General features: G+C 45.6%; 1 protein-coding gene across 1 annotated transcript in view; it reads left to right on the forward strand.

Annotated features, from left to right (window-relative positions):
• Nucleotides 1-17,766, forward strand: part of card11 (caspase recruitment domain family, member 11) — a 201,837-nt gene that overhangs the window by 81,951 nt on the left and 102,120 nt on the right. The window contains exons 5-8 of the mRNA XM_070900006.1: nucleotides 267-446; nucleotides 13,642-13,794; nucleotides 14,293-14,418; nucleotides 17,380-17,577. Coding sequence (XP_070756107.1) covers nucleotides 267-446; nucleotides 13,642-13,794; nucleotides 14,293-14,418; nucleotides 17,380-17,577 — 657 coding nt within the window. The remainder of the gene's footprint in view (nucleotides 1-266; nucleotides 447-13,641; nucleotides 13,795-14,292; nucleotides 14,419-17,379; nucleotides 17,578-17,766) is intronic.

Raw genomic sequence — 17,766 nt, forward strand, 5'->3', positions numbered from 1 at the left:
AAAATCCTGCTTGCCATCACATATTTCGACATATAGCTTTGCTGCAAGTGGCTACTGGGGGAGAAACAATGCCATCATTTAAACGGGTAATGGATATGTATCTGAACAGCAAGCTGTATAAAAGAACACAAGGCAAGGGCGATTAGAGCAGGCACCTCCTGGTGCAATGGTCAAATGATCTGCTCTTGGCTGTGGTTTCTATAATTTCCATTAAAAGCCTGCTGAAGAATCATGGCATGTTTTTTTCCCTTTCTACCTTGCTGTAGATCGATCAGCTGAAGCACAGGTTAAACAAGGTGGAGGAAGAATGCAAGTTGGAACGTAACCAATCCCTCAAACTGAAAAATGACATTGAGCAGAGGCCAAGGAAGGAGCAGGTGCTGGAGTTAGAACGGGAGAATGAAATGTTGAAGACCAAAGTCCAGGAACTGCAATCAATCATTCAGGTAATCATTAACCCAGAACTTAGTTACTTGTGAGGAATCGAGAGATGAAAATCTTCGCTGTCATTTTAAGCCACGGGGCATCTGCTCCTGTGACAGTGTGGCAGCAGTTAAATATCATTTGATGAGCTTGTGGACGACTCCGCTCCAACCCCTGTGCCTGTGATAAATGGATAGCCTTCTGGTTGGAAAACAAAGCAGCTATTTGTATCCTGCCTTGAACCTCCGCCAGTGGTTCCATGGAATGCTTCCATACCCATTGCCAGCATGTACTTCTCAGCATCTCGCCGAGTGTCATTTTTCACCTGTTGAAAAGCACTCGTTTCCATTCACAGAGCATGGTTCAGATTGTTTCAAACCATGTCAGGACCTCGAATAATTGCAGTTACAGCTTGGAGTTTGACAAGGGCAACAACTCAAATGTCTCCTGCAGCCTGCCCAAAGCAGAACTATTGGCAGCACTGGCTACAAGCTTTTATGTGCTGAGTTATGAAATACCATAGAGTAAGAGTCTGTTGGACTGAAGGGTACATTTCATAGGGAACATTATTTTCTTGAGTTGCAGGTATCTTCTCACCTCCCTTCATCGCACCCCATCCTGGCGAAGAGAGTGGGTAGGCAAGGGTCAAGCTCCAAAATATCCGCCAATGGTGCCCTTATACCATCCACCTTCGATGTCTTGCTTCCTCCCTGCCCCATCACCACCTTAGCCCAACAAACAGGTCATCAGCTTTCGGTAACGGATACTGATCCTGTTTCGAAAATCGGTTAATCGTAACCTTGCCGTCTCCACAAATCCTGACAGTACCATCACTCTTCAACACAGGGACAATAGGACTGGCCCTCTCGTTAAACCTGACCGGTGATATGACCCCTTCATGTTGGAGTCTGTCAAGCTCAATTTCAACCTTCTCCCTCATCATGTAAGGAACAGACCGAGTTTTATGATAGACAGGTCTTGCATCAGAGTCTAAGTGCATCTGCACCTTGGCTCCAGTAAAATTACCAATGCCCGGTTCAAACAATGAAGGAAATTTCTTCAACACTTGAGCACACGTAGCGTCATCCACCGAGGACAACGCTTTGATATCAGGTTCACTTGATTTTCTCGAGCCAATTCCTGCCGAACAGCGTTGGACCGTTACCTGGGATGATCCATAATGGTAGATCTTGAACCACACCATCATATGACACCTTGACTACTGCACTGCCAATCATCGGTATGAGTTCTTTAGTGTAGGTACGCAACTTGGCATTTACTGGACTCTGCTTCGGCTTCACAGCCTCAGTATTCCACAGCTTGTTGAATGTCCTTTGGCACATTATTGACTGACTCACACCCGTGTCCAGCTCCATTGATACAGGCACGCCAATCAGCTTCACATTAACAATTATCAGCTGGCTCTTTGCCAAGACCCGACACATCCTGGCCCTCAGCACGAACATGCGTATTGCAGTGATAGCGTGAGATGATGATCCCCTCTTTTGGCTTAAGATGGTCACACACCAAAAACCTTGTACTCTTTGTCCATTGACGTGAAGGCGAGAGAAGGTCCTTCATAAGGCCGTAAATTTTCGGACCACAAACGGTGAGGAAAACCGCCCTGCGCCAAACTGCATCAGCCTCTCCCTCCATTTTGTTGGCCACGAAATACTGATCCAGACGGTCGATAAAATCCACCCAATCCTCGCCATCGATGAATCTCTCCAGAATTCCAATAGTGCCCATTGTACATGCGAAGGTTCTTTAAGTTATCTCGTCGCCAAATGTAATGACTCAAGAACCTTGTTACTGTAAACTGTTTCAAGTGTAAACCTGATCCAACTTTATTCGCGCCCAAAGTACCCGCGTGACATAGTACCCGCGCTTATATACCAGTGACCGCGCACACACGCATACAGCCCAGATGACCTCCGACAGTGGCGCCCTCTGGTGTCTGGTGACCCCAAGCATCAATACATAACACCCCCAAACACCAAACACTTCGCTAAACACTGAATGATTTACACCATTCGAGCACCACACTAACGAAATTATCCAAAGTCGTCGAGCACCTCATTGATCCAAGGCAATCGCATCACCAATGGCCCATGATGCAAACCAGACATTTCACTAACAATGAATGCTTCCTGCCAATCTAACCACTTTATTAGCATTAAATGAACCACAACAGCAAAGCACCACACACATATTGAATGATCCTCATCAGTCAGGCGTCTCATTAACAATGAATGTGTGGTGGTCTGGAATGAATCAGAATCAATATCAATACTGATTTGTTATCAAAACAATATGAAGTCCTCTGTCTACAATATCGGAAAGTGCCCTGGAATGTCTTCTTGCAGATGAAGAGCGCTATATAAATGCAAGTTGTTATTCTTTGCACACTTAGATTGTTGGTTTTAAGACATCCTTATACTGAGTCCAAGAGAATATCACTGCTCTCTCCTTCTTAGTGCACACCAGTGCCCTCAGCCCCTATCAGAGGGCTGGTTGAAAGAGTTGAATCCAGAATCCCATCATGGTCCTTCACATACTGTATTTGGCATTGGGTGGCAGAAGTACCACTGTTTACAGTTCCTGGGATATGGGCAGAGCTAGCAAGGCCATATGTTGCGAGTGGCTCTGTAAAGGGCAGTGGTGAGCCTTTGTTTTCACAGCGGCCTGGCAGGCATTAAGAGCTGGTGGGCTGGAATCATGTGGATACCAGGCCAGGTTGGGGGGTGACAGGTTCCTTTCCCTCAAGTGCAATAATGTACAAGTTGGGTTTTTACAGCAATTCATCAGCCCACAACTTATCAGATTTATTCAATTCAGTTTCACAAGGGGCCGCGGCAGAAATTGTATTTATGATTTCTTGGGTGCTCGTTTAGCACCATAACCGCAACACTGCATGATCTGCTGATATGCTGTTAGTATAGAAGTGAGCGCTTTATCCCAACTCTTGCTACCTCAAGACTCAACTTCTCCAATTTCTCCTCTCCAGTGTCCTGAGCTCCATCCTCTGCAAATTCCAACTCATCTAGCTCTTCACCTTCTGCCTCCTGTCCGACTCGCTGCTTCATCGCTCACTGTTCTGACTTCCACTGGCTCCCTGTCCTCCAGTGCAGTGAATTCAAAATCCTTGTCCTTGTTTCAAATTCCCTCAATGGCCTTGCCCAAACTGACCTCCACGACCTCTCGCACCCCTGCTCTATGGTCCCCTAACTCTGACCCCCTGTCGCTGAATGTGTCAGCTGTGGCTCAGTTGCCAGCACTCTTGTCTCTGACTAGATTACCTTCATTGAAAGAAAGATTACCTTCATTGAGTCTGTCAAATTTCTCAGCCAGATAGCCCAGTAACACCTTAGCAGCTAAGGTTTTGCAACTTTCTTTTTGCTAAGTTTCTCCAGCAATCATACTTGCTTTAATGACCTCCCAACTAGAAGTTTCTCCTCAATATCTAATGTCCTGATTTTAATATTGTAAACAGAATATCAAAATCAGTCACAGCAATGGTCCACAAGATGCTGCAAATCCATTGGCAGGATAGGCGTACCAACGTCAACATTCTCTCTCAGGCCAACATCCCCAGCATTGAGCCATTGATCACGATCAATCAGCTCCGATGGATGGGGTCACATTGTCCACATGCTCGACACTAGACTCCTGAAACAAGCACTCTACTCCGAGCTCCGTCACGGCAAGTGACCCCCAGGGGGGTAGAGGAAATGCTTCAAGGCGCCCTCAAAGCCTCCTTGAAAAAATGTATCACCCCCACTGACACCTGGGAATCCCTGGCCCAAGACAGCTCAAAGTGGAGGAAGTGCATCTCGGAAGGCGCCGAACACTTCGAGTCTCTTTGCCGAGAGCACGCGGAGGTCAAGTAAAACTGGCGGAAGGAGCATACGACAAATCAAGCCCCCCCACCCACCCGTCCCTCCAACCACCGTCTGTCCCACCTGTGACAGAGTCTGTCGATCCCACATCGGTCTCATCACTCACCTTAGAACTCATTTTAGTGTGGAAGCAAGTCATCCTCGACTCTGGGGGACTGCCAAAGAAGGAGAAGGCGGCGGCTTGTTTTATCATTATCAGATCACCATGCAGTTAATGTTTTGCTGCTGGAGTGTTGCAAACATAGAATACAATTGTATCTCCTTGTGAAGTCTCACCGACAACTGTATCAAAAAAAAGGTCACATCGTCAGGACCACTTTTCAAAATCAAGCAGTTAATATGATTAACATTATGGTTAGCATTCAAGATTATTTTTTATTAAACATTCAAAAACGGACAGGACAGAGATGTTAATGATGATTGCAGATACTTCAAATGAAGTCTTAAAATGAACTCCTGTCAATGAGATGACAGCCTGGACTTTACGATCGGGTTATTTAAACACCAGCATAACCCTGCAGTGTTAAAATAACACCAGGCAGAACATTCAGGCTGATTAAACACTCAGCCAATGCAAGTTCTTCATTAACTGGCATGTCACTTCATAAAAATTCTTTATTTTCTCTTTTTTTAAATAGTGTCGCCCTTTGTGTAGAACCATAGCTATTGTTTAACTGTTATGGTTTTGAATGTCTTTCAGAGTATCAACTGAAATCTAGTCTGCCGTGCCAAATAACTCGCACAAAATCTAAATATTATCTTCCAGCAGGGTCTCCATGGAAGTGCACTGTAAACTAGGAAGGTTAAAACTCAAGCATTAATCTTCCTTCTTGACTGTTATAATGCACATGAATTACCACCTATCTTATCCAGAATTTCCTCTTTGAGGGGTGTGGGGCGGGGTGGGGGGGGGACCTGTTCTAGGATGGAGCTGACTGGGATATGGGCTGCTGGTAATGTCCGTAAGAGCTGGCTCACTGGGAACGTGTTGCTGGAGGAGGCGGAACAGGTGGATTTTGGCAACTTCATCTTATGCCATCCCGTCCTCCTCGCCTGATGCCCCCACCCCAAGCTCCCCCCCCCCCCCCCCCCACCGTCCCCACACCTTCCCAGGGGGTTACACCACACCCCAGTATGGGAACCTCTGGTTGATAGTGAAGAGAAAGAAAGAAAGAGAGTGAGTGAGTGAGTGAGTGTTGTGTATGGAGAAAGAGTCAGACTGAACACTGTGAGCTCAAAGTAAAGTGTGACCGTAGTCTTTTATTGCAGGTCTCCAGAGCGCCTCTCCAACCTGTGAAGCCTTCTTAAATACCTGTGCTAATCCCTTGGGACTCCGGGGAATGAGCCCTCTGGTGGCTGTACAGAGTAAATACAGGTCCACATATATAACAGAAAGAAAGATAGATTACAGCCAATGAAGTACTTTTGGAGTGTAGTCACTGTTGTAATGTGGAAAATGTGGCAGCCAATTTGCGCACAGCAAGCTTCCATAAACACAAATGTGATAATGACCAGATAATCTGTTTTTTCGTTCTGTTGGTTGAGGGATAAATATTGGCCAGGAACACCAGGGGTAACTCCCCTGCTCCTCTTCGAAATAGTGACATGGGATCTTTTACGTCCACTTGAGACCTCTCATCCAAAAGATGGCACCTCTGACCGTGCAGTACTCCCTCAGCACTGCACTGGAGTGTCAGCCTACATTTCTTTTGTGCTCAAGTCACTGGAGCGGGACTTGAACCCACAGCCTTCTGACACAGAGGCGAGAGAGAGTGCTACCCACTGAGTCACAGCTGACACTTGGGTACCTTAATCTTATCCAATCCCATCCTTCTCGCCTAATGCCCTCCACACCGGCCCCCTACTCCACACACCTCCCCAGGGGTTTCACCCACACCCCAGAATGGGAACCTCTCGGCTAGTGAATAGAAGATCTATTGACAGAAATGAAGAAGGATGTGTAGCAAGGATTTCCTATGGCCTGTGCTTGTTTTAGCAAGCACCCACCCCCACAATCTTTGCTTTAACATTAACAGTTGCCTAAATCGCTCAGGGGTGTGTTCCAAAGGGGTGTTGTCTCAGTTGTCTCAGTTCTCTCAGTTCTCAAGATAAAGCACGCCCAGCAGACAAAGGTCAGTTACAGTCGTGGGGGTGGTAATAACAGAATTATCATTTTGTTATGCTACTATGGTCGTATCTTGTGAGGTCACATCTGTTCAATTCCACTTTGTATTTGAAGAAACTTTAATGATATTTCTACTTAATGTTAAGTATAAGCCAACTAGTTGATAATATCTGCTCATTAACTATGCATCATCTTCAGGAATCCCGGAGCCGAAATTGCCCCTCCCCATAAGGCCTCTAATTGCCGGAAAGCAGCGATCACGGGGCAGTGTGGAATGGCCGCCGAATCTCCGTGGAAGGGCTGCCATTTTAGAAATTGCCCTTACTCAGGAGTGGAGCGGTGTCCGGGACCACACCGCCCGTTTTCCCGCCGCGCCAACCCTTTACCGTCTGGCGGGGACCCCATCGCGAAACTGCCCCTTACCCGACATTGCCCCGCCGGAGCGGCACCACCATTGGCCAGTGCCCCCGACAGCTTTTACTATCAATGTCGGTGCGCTCTGTGTGAAATCACGGCACGGTTGCCCTTAAAGGGGAGGGCGCACTGCCGCGTCTGCCATGTTGTTTCCGCCAGGTCGGCGTGACAATTATGCCCCCGGGTTGGGCCGGGCCGCCAACAGGCAGCCTGGCACCCCCCGCTTGGCCAAAACCCTCCGTGGTGGCCCAGCGAACCTAACTAAAATGAATGCAGAGTCCGCAGTGGCCCTCCCCTTTAACTGAAGGGGAGAGAGGTTGTGATGCACCAACGCGATGACGTCATCAGCGTGGCGCTGATGACTGACAGCTGCGGATACTCCGCCCCGCCCCCACTTCCACCCCCATGATGATCCAATTCCGCCCCGCTGGAAAAAAAAGCCCCGCGGAGCTGAATTTCGCCAGATAGGCCACCGCATCCATCAAAAATGGTTGGTGCGCCCTGTTTCCGGCGGAGGGCAATTTCTACCGATCTCTAAAATGAATCTCGCACATTCTGTAATGAGCATTGAGGAAACCTTGACAATATTGAGAACCAGTCCTTTGTTTCTGAGGTATTCGTTTAATACATGCAGAAGGTTTGATTCTGTCGAGCTCATCCACAGACCTCCCCCATGTGATAACATAAAGTTCTGCTCCATTGACATCATGAACAGCGCTCCCAATTCATGAAGTCACCGGAATGGAACATCAAGACGTCGCATTAGAGGGAATTCAATTAAAATCATCGGCATGCTGCTTCTAACCAGCATCGTAAGGCGTTAGTGGGACGACACTGGCTAGTGTACAGATGTCTTCCTTCATGACATTGAAGATTGATTGATAAATCAATGGAACGCCCTCTGCTTTAATGCTGCATTATTCAAACATTTTAGTTGTTCAAGTACTGAATTATTGCAAAGATAGTGAAAAGCAACCACTATGAAAAGCAACCGCTGTGAAAAGCAGCATTCAGAAAGAGAGATAAACTTCCAGAGCCCAGATGTTGTACACTGTCTATCCACTAATAATAGAATCAGAGAATGGTTACAGCACAGAAGGAGGCCTTTTGGCCCGTCGAGCCTGTGCCGGCTCTATGCAAGAGCACCTCAGCCAGTCCCACTCCCCCGGCCCTTTCCCCGTAGCCCTGCAAACTGTTTTCTTTCAGGTACTTATTCAATTCTCTTTTTCAAGCCATGATTGAGTCTGCCTCCACCACCCTCTCAGGCAGTGCATTCCAGATCCTAGCCACTTGTTTTTCCTCATGTCGTCTTTGATTCTTCTGCCAATCACCTTAAATCTGTGTCCTCTGGTTCTCGACCCTTCTGCCAATGGGAACAGTTTCTCGCTATCTACTCTGTCCAGACCCCACATGATCTTGAACACCTCTATCAACTCTCCTCTCAACCTTCTCTGCTCTAAGGAGAATAACCCTGGCTTCTTCAGTCTATCCACATAACTGAAGTCCCTCATCCCTGGAACCACTCTTGTAAATCTTTTCTGCACCCTCTCTCAGGCCTTCACATCCTTCCTAAAGTGCAGTGCCCAGAATTGGACACAATACTCCAGTTGAGGCTGAGCCAGTGTTTTATACAGGTTCATCATAACCTCCTTGTAGTACTAATGAAAGAAGAAAGACTTGCATTTATATAGCACCTTTCATGACCTCGGAACTTCCCAAAGCGCTTTACAGCCAACTAATTACTTTTGAAGGGTAGTCACTGTTATGATGTAGGAAACACAGTAGCCAATTTGCACACAGCAAGCTCCCACAAATAGCATTGTGATAATGGCCAAGTAACCTTGAATCCACACACTTTTGACTCAGAGGCGAGTGTGGTTCCACTGAGCCACAGCTGACACTGGGTGTTGAGCATGTCACTGCTAAAATAAGACTGTCTGAGTTGAGGAAAGCCCAGTGATGGCCCGCGTTTTTATCAGTTTTCTATCCTCTTGCTCATAGTAAAATGTGGTTACACGTGCCTGATAACACTACTGAAAGACATTGGGCTAGAAATTGCACCGCGACCCATTTGGGGGCGATAGCTTTTCAGGGAGTGCAAAAGTACCGCCGGGTGAAAAAGATTTGCAGTTAGCGGGAACTTCTGCTTCAGCGCTCCAAGAGGGAAGTGGAGTGCTAACTCAAGCACCACTACTTCCCTTAGAGCGCGAAAGGAAGTGAGAGGGACGGTATCGGCAGGACGCTGAGTGAAGTTCAGTGCAGAGCTGCCCTCTGCACAGGCTCCTTTCCTCGCTTAAAGGGAAGGAGCCTGTACAGACGGCAGCTGACGGCAATGCTGGGGCGAATGAGATTTCATGTTGTCTGTATTGGGCCACAGCACCTATGCTACGTGCATTGCAGCCCCAAGCACTCTGAGCGCGCGCAGGGCTGAGTGATCGCGCGCAGGGCTGAGCGATCGCGGGGGCTGAGGAATTGAGGAGGCACCTGAATGGGGAGATAAATACATTTTGGCCTACCTGACCACCACTGCCTTTAATTAGCGCTCCCCAAGCGGCCAGTCGAGGTGACAACGCCTCCTGCAACTGCCGTTGTTGACGCCCGGCGATGTTGCAAGGAGCTGGAGCGAATATTGCATCTGGGTGGTAATGGGGCGCTGCACACCAGATGATGTCATGATCTCCGGGGCATAGGAAAGCGAGGTGGTCAGTGTTAGCGCCAACGCAAAACTGCCAGGAAAGTTCGCAGGAAGTCAGTGATTTCACCGCGCCCGGTCGGTACCCCCTTAATGCCCCGTTACCGCCCCCTGCAGGCGCTAATGGGAGGCGCAAACCGGGCCAATTTTTCCCCCTATGGGGTTTGTATAAAAGCTTGAAAACCTGCCAGAAACCTCCGAGGTTCGGATTTACAATATGTTATTCCTGGATATTCCACTGATCAACATAGATTTACATTCATTTACATGGAATTATTTGACTGTGTCGAATATTCTTCAACCATGATGATCTGGTAACTACTTACTTTAGTGTGTTTATCTGAAAGGTTTGAGAACATGTGGTGCTGTTGACTGTCACTGAAGCTCCAATCTCTTGCCCAGGGCAGCAGCGCATTACGAGTGCAACGTGTCATTCTGACTCCAAAAAAAATATTTAAGAGACTAATGGATAACCTGGGACTAATAAGAGGCCATGGCCATTGAGGAGTGAGCTGCATGAAGAATAATGGATACCTGGGGGTAATTAGAAGACAATAATGTCACTGAGAGGTTCAGGTGGCGTCGTAAACCATGAGAGCAAACGCTGAGCTGTTTATGACTGCCACATGAACCATCTCATGTGATCACAGCGTTGAAACCATTCCAGGGTATGTACTTTTGTCAAACGCAATGCGGCTTCAGCACTCTGCACACAAGGGAACAATACAAACTGCCGAAGGATGTATTTTATGGCCTTGTACTGGCCTAGAGGGTCCCATTGGCCATCTTCTACGGTTGGCCGATTATGATCATCTTAAAGCCAGTAATGACTATAATAACTGAGCAGACTACTGTTAGTGCCACGTTACTACTGTTTCGTGACAAGGATTCATTTAACCCTCAGAGCATCACTGGGGCTATTGCCAACAATCTGTCACTGGCATGGCAAAGGCACTATGAAAGTGATCAAGAGCTGCTGCTTGTGTGATTTCTCATTGCATTGCGACTACACTAGCCCTAAACTGAGTAAGAAAAAACTGAAAAGATTCATTGTGATGTGACAGCGCTCACTCGCGTACTGTGAGTGGCAGTGAGCACACTTGTCCCCCTTTGTGTATGGGAATAATCATTGGGATCGTGTAAAGCGGGCGACATCGGATTATTATACACCTCTGCTGATTTTCCTAAGTCGATGGAAAGGAAAGTAGGAAGCGGTATATAGCGATCCAATATCGCCCGCTCTACACAATCACCAAAAGTTACAAATACCGTCTCCCCACCCCCTCCCCCTCCCCCACCCCCACCCCCTCCACCCCGCAGATTGTTTTCACTGATAGAACCTTGGTGAAGGTTTGAACCTGTGACTGGGAACATTGTACCTACGTTAGCTACCCAATCAGACAGATTGATGGCCTCAGAAGGGAATTGTTATTGAAATGTCCACCTGCAATTGTTGGATATTTGCATGGACTTCAAACTCTCACGAAAGTGGTTCCTTAATGTAAATGGGCTATCAGGCACATTAGAAAATCCATGGACCTAAGAACGTAAGAAAAAGGAGCAGGAGTAGGCCATTTGGCCCCTCGAGCCTGCTCCGCCATTTAATAAGATCATAGCTGATTTGATCTTCGGCTCAGCTCCACTTCCCTGCCCGCTCCCCAGAAACCTTCATTCCCTTATTGTTCAAAAATCTGTCTATCTCCATCTTAAATATATTCAGTGACCTCCACAGCTCTCTGGGCTGAAGAATTCCAAGATTCATGACACTCTGAGAGAAGAAATTCCTCCTCATTTCTGTTTTAAATGGGCGACACCTTATTCTGAATCTATGCCCCCTAATTCTAGATTCTCTCATGAGGGGAAACATCCTCTTTGCATCTACCCTGTCAAGCCCCCTCAGAATCTTACACGTTTCAATAAGATCACCTCTCATTCTTCTGAATTCCAATCAGTATAGGCCCAATCTGCTCAACATTCTTCATAAGTCAACCCCCTCATCTCTGGAATCAACATAGTGAATCTTCTCTGAACTGCCTCCTTAAATAAGGAGACCAAAACTGTATGCAGTACTCTAGGTGTGGTCTCACTAATGCCCTGTACAGTTGTAGCAGGACTTCCCTGCTTTTATACTCTATCCCCCTTCCAATAAAGACCAACATTCCATTTGCCTTCTTGATTACTTGCTGTACCTGCATACTCACTTTTTGTGTTTCATGCACAAGGAACCCCAGATCCCTCTACTGCAGCATTTTGTAATCTCCATTTAAATAATAATTAGCTTTTTTATTTTTTCTGCCAAAATGGATAACCTCACACTTTCCCACATTATACTCCATCTGCCAAATGTTTGCCCACTCACTTTGCCTGTCTATATCCCTTTGCAGATTCTGTGTCCTCCTCACAATTGCTTTCCCACCCATCTTTGTATCATCAACAAACTTGGCTGCATTACACTCGGTCCCTTCATCCAAGTCATTAATATAGATTGCAAATAGTTGAGGCCCCAGCACCCATCCCTGTGGCACCCCACTAGTTACTGTTTGCCAACCGGAAAATGACACATTTATCCTGACTCTGTTTTCTGTTAGTTAGCCAATCCTCTATCCATGCTGATATATTACCCCCAGCAAATTTGTCAAACACAATTTCCCTTTCACAAAACCATGCTGACTCTGCTTGACTGTATTATACTTTTCTAAATGTCCTGCTACTGCTTCCTTAATAATGGACTCCAGCATTTTCCCAACGACAGATGTTAGGCTAATTAATCTATAGTTTCCTGCTTTCTGTCTCCCTCCTTTTTTAAATAATGGAGTTACATTTGAGGTTTTCCAATCCGCTGGGACCTCTCCAGAACCCAGGGAATTTTGGTAAATTACAACCAAGGCATCCACTATCTCTGGGGCCACTTCTTTTAAGACCCTAGGATGCAGGCCATCAGGTCCAGGGAACTTGTCCGCCTTTAGTCCCATTATTTTACCGTGTACTTTTACTTTAGCGATAGTGATTGTTTTAAGTTCCCCCCCTCCCTATAGCCCCTTGATTATCCATTATTGGGATGTTTTTAGTGTCTTCTACTGTGAAGACCGATGCTAAATATTTGTTCAAAGTACCTTCCATTTCCCTGTTCCCCATTATTAATTCCACAGTCTCATCCTCTAAGGGACCAATATTTACTTTAGTTATTCTCTTCCTTTTCAGATACCTGTAGAAGCTCTTCCCATCTGTTTTTATCTTTCTTGCTAGCTTACTCTCATAATCCATCTTCTCTATTATTTTGCTGATTTTTAAAAATTTCCCAATCCTCTGGCCTCCCACTAATCTTGGCCACATTGTATGCCATTGTTTTCAATTTGATACCATCCTTTACTTTCTTAGTTAGCCACGATGGTTATCCCTTCTCTTAAAATCTTTCCTTTTCATTCGAATATATTTTTCTTGAGAGTTATGAAATAGCTCCTTAAATGTCTGCCTCTGCTTATCCAACCGTCTTATACTTTAATCTATTTTCCCAATCCACTTTAGCCAACTCTGCCTTCATACCTTTGTAATCACCTTTATTTAAGATCAGGACACTGGTTTGAGACCCAACTTTCTCACCCTCCAACTGAATTTGAAATTCAACCATGCTATGATCACTCTTTCCTAGAGGATCCTTTACTATGAGATCATTTATTAATTCTGTCTCATTACACAGTACCAGATCTAAGATAGCCTGCTCCCTGGTTGGTTCCACAATGTACTGTTCAAGGAAACCATCCTGTTCAAGGAAACCTATGAACTCTTCCTCAAGGCTACCGTGGCTAATTTGAAGAAACACTGTATATGCTGCCATAGAGCAGTCAAATAAACCAATAGCACATAAGCAAATCTCAAATTATACATTAGTCAACCTCAAGGTTTAAGTACTCTAGATTATAAGTCATCTGTAAGTGCTCACAGGTAAGCTACAAGGTAAGGGCCATTCTACTCGGATTTGCCTAAAGAATACCTAATCACGTTTTCTCTCCTACAGTCCTTACCTTTTTGAATCAGCACTTCTTCCATTCCAAAACAAATTGTTTTAATGGTATGTCTTCCTGATGCAGGCTGGGAAACGTAGTTTACCTGACTCAGAAAAAGCAATCCTTGATATCTTGGAGCACGATCGTCAGGAGGCTCTGGAAGACAGGCAAGACCTCGTCAACAAGATTTTCAACTTACAGGAGGAGAACAGACAGGCGGAGGAGCTCCGAGATAAGGTGAGGGCACCTGTAGAGATTTGAACAGTAGGGCACTGACACACAATATCGATACTGTAAAATGTTATTGTAAGATTGATGATGGTAAATCTGGCACTGGCGCTCTGTCTGTGCATCCAGATCAACTGCAATTTCAGTTAATATTGGCACAGCTAGTGACTGCACTTCTTATGCCTCATGGAAGCTTGCATCCATTAGCTAGTAACATTGCATGTTGCTCCAATTAAGAGAACCACTCTGCTAATTCCAACAATCTCATGTAGCAGTGGCCTAGTCAGAGCTTTTGTTTCTTAGCAAATCTTTCCCCAGCCCCACCCCACTCAGAAATTGAAATTCACCTTTCTACTAATCGGAATTGATTCTGTTAATTATCATGTGTGACTGCAGTATGCCATAATATCAAGTAATAAGCGTCAGCAAGTTTTCAGTGTGAAATCAAAGTGCCCTTACTGCCCGAAGCTGAAATTGTCACTGGTTGTGATTTGCAATCTGTTGCAGTATCTGGAGGAGAAAGAGGATTTGGAGCTGAAATGTTCAACGCTGGTTAAAGACTGCGAAATGTACAAGCATCGGATGAACACAATCATGTTTCAACTGGAGGAAGTAGAAAAAGAGCGAGATCAGGTCTGGATAACAGTTCGCATTATTTTCTTTTCAAAGGACATGAAGTGCGCTGTGCATGGATTGGGCCTTCTCCTTCAATATAACTTGTTTACCTGACTTTGATTACACTTCAAAGTAATCCATCGGTTGTAAAGGTATAAAAGTGGACATCAATTTTCAAGGTTCAGTGAACTGGAAATTAGGTTGATGTTTTATTGAAGTGTTACTGTTGGGCGGTGGATACATTTAGCGCCAGGAAACGGTTTGCGTCGGCAGCCAAAAAATTCAGCAGCTGCGCCCGGAGAGTGGAGCGGAGCGCTAAGGAAAGCGTTCCGCACTTATCTCAGGGCGCAAGGCTGGGTGTGCAACCGAATATCCCGTGCTAAAGAGCTGGCTTCGTAGCGCCCTAAGAGTAGCCTCCCTGCAACAACAAAAAAATCAGAACAAAAAAAAAACTAAAACACATTCCTCATATATTACTCACCGCAAATAAGCTTCAATCCCAAAAAGGAAAAAAAAAACAATCAAACTTATCTCTTTTAGAAGAATGAGAGGTGATCTTATTGAAACATATAAGATTATGAGGGGACTTGACAAGGTGGATGCAGCCTGCTCCTGGCAGGGAAGTGGAGCCGAGTCCATGATCAGATCAGCCATGATCGTATTAAATGGCGGAGCAGGCTCGAGGGGCCAAATGGCCTACTACTCCTATTTCTGATGTTCTTATGTTCAACCAATTTACTTTTGAAGTGCCGTCAATGTTTTCATGTAGGAAATCTGTGCTGCAGAGTCCCGGATCAATGTGGTTTCAATGCATGAAGGTACTCGAGCAAACCTGTCTGACAGCTGGCACTTGCTTTAATTGCAATAAGAGTAATTTCACCCCGAAAGCGATCTGTCGGTACAGTTCTTCTCTTGCCCCCCTAGAAATACTTCAGTGGCATAACTTACATCTGTGGCTTGAAAGCCTCCCCCAGAGGCTCCATTGATCTGCTCAGAGTTACTGCTTGGTTTGGTTACTGACCCACGGGTCACCGAGTCAGCAGAAGTTAATAATTACTGAAGGCAAAACGCAAGAGAAGTTAATGGAGCTGATTCCAAATAACCTTTAGGCGCAATAGTGAGCTTCAACCCGAGCTAAAGTGTAATCAATATGAAGTGATCACCTGCAAGGTTGGAGGCATATTCCAATGACAATTCAAATAAATTAGTACTTTCTACTGACAGAATTCCCCAAGCTCTCCACCTTTAAAGAGAACAGGAGAGCACAACTGATATATAAATGGCTAAATGCACTGTATAGCACAGGAAAATAGCAACAGGAGTAGGCTATTCAGCCCCTTGAGCCAACTCCGCCATTCAATTAGATAATGACTGATCTGCACCAGAACTGCATTTACCCACTTTAGCGCCATACCCTTTGAACTCTGGGATCTCCCCGCCTCTCTACCTCTCTTTCCTCCTTCAAGATGTTCCTTAAAACCACCACTCACACCCTATCCAGATTAACCTTTTGTTAGCTTCTTTCATTACCATTTCAATTCATCCCATCATCTCTTTTGTCTCTCTAATCTCTCCTGCCTTCCACCCTATCACAGACCTTCCCTTTTGTTCTTTCTTCCCCCCCCCCCCCCCCTTTCAGTGCTTAACAATGTGCTCTTTTCAAACATTCGGCTGACCTGACATAGAAACATAGAAACATAGAAAATAGGTGCAGGAGTAGGCCATTCGGCCCTTCGAGCCTGCACCGCCTTCAGTGAGTTCATGGCTGAACTTGCAACTTCAGTACCCCATTCCTGTTTTCTCGCCATACCCCTGATCACCCTAGTCGACCCAAAACGTTAACTGTTTCTCTCTCCACAGATGCTGCCTGACCCGCTGAGTGTTTCCAGCATTCTCTGTTTTTATTTCAGATTCCAGCATCCTCAGTGTTTTGCTTTTGCTCCTTAAAACCTACCTCTTTGACCAAGCTTTTGGTCACCTGCCCTAATTTCTACTTATGCGGCTCAGTGTCAAATTTTTTAATCTCATAACGCTCCTGTGAAGCGCCTTTGGACGTTTCACTATGTTAATGGCGCTATATAAATACAATTTGTTGTTGATGATGTTGATACCCTTACTGAACAAAAATCTGTCAATCTCAGCCTTGAAAGCTCCAATTGTCCCAGCAGGGTTCCGTGAAGAGAATGGGTCTCTTAATTATGTGTCAGCCTTGGCTCAGTGGGTGGCACTATTGGCTCTGCATCAGAGGGTTGTGGCAATGAGCCCCACTCCAGAGACTTGAGTAAATGATGTATTCTGACTCTTCAGTGCAGTGCTGAGGGAGCGCTGCGTTGAGAGAGGTGCTGTCTTTTAGATGACACAATAAACCCTGCTGTAGAATCCTGGGCTTAAGCCAGCTTCCCGCTGCGGTTGTTCGTCCTAGCCTAGATGGGGGAAATTGACGTTTGAGTCAACATTCACAGGAGGGGAGAAATTAGTCCTGAGGCAAGGGCAGGAACAGAGTGGAGCTCAGCTGTGGTGGCTACCATAGTTGAATTGCCTGCTGTCCAGGCCCAATACCGCTCGAGTACGATGATAAAGGACTGATGGTGACTGTCAATTGAATGGAAGAAGAAAAATGTAGAGGAGAAAAAATACTTAATAAAAAAAAACTTGTGATACAAAATCTATTAAATTTTATTTCAAAGTAATGGGTATCTTTTTATAGTAAAGGTATTACAGAATATTCACCCTGCTCTTCATTATACTGTAACCTTCCTCATTCACACTTGCGCTGCTGGTTTGAAGATAATAATTACAAACAGATTAAACCTACATTCCTTTTCACGTATCACAGCTCTTTTATAAAGGGCTTTTTATTACTTTGCCTGAAAGCTCTTATTAGTTTCAAAACCCAGTAAATGCATTGTGGCATGCAATGTGTGTGTGTATGTGTGTGTGTGTATATTTCACTCTTTCTAATCATTGCACTCCCTCCAGGCATTCAGATCCCGAGATGAAGCCCAGACACAGTTCTCTCAGTGTCTGATTGACAAAGATAAATATCGCAAACAAATCCGAGAGCTGGAGGAGAAGAACGATGAACTCCAAATTCAGATAGTCAGGAAAGAAGGGAAAATCGTAGCATTGGAATCGAAACTCCGACGTATGTCCAAGGACACTCTGTCTGCCGACCAGGTGAGCTTTTTGACTGACATCCCTTTTCCTCCTGTTAATTCTCCCCTCCCCCCACCATGACTCAGTGCTTCAATGCACCCAATGGTGTGGCAATTCTTTTTTATTCATGGGCATCGCCGGCAAGGCCAGCATTTATTGCCCATCCTTAATTGCCCTCGAGAAGGTGGTGGTGAGCCGCCGCCTTGAGCT

The sequence above is a fragment of the Pristiophorus japonicus genome, chromosome 15 (genome assembly GCF_044704955.1).
Source record: "Pristiophorus japonicus isolate sPriJap1 chromosome 15, sPriJap1.hap1, whole genome shotgun sequence".
Classification (NCBI taxonomy): domain Eukaryota; kingdom Metazoa; phylum Chordata; class Chondrichthyes; family Pristiophoridae; genus Pristiophorus; species Pristiophorus japonicus.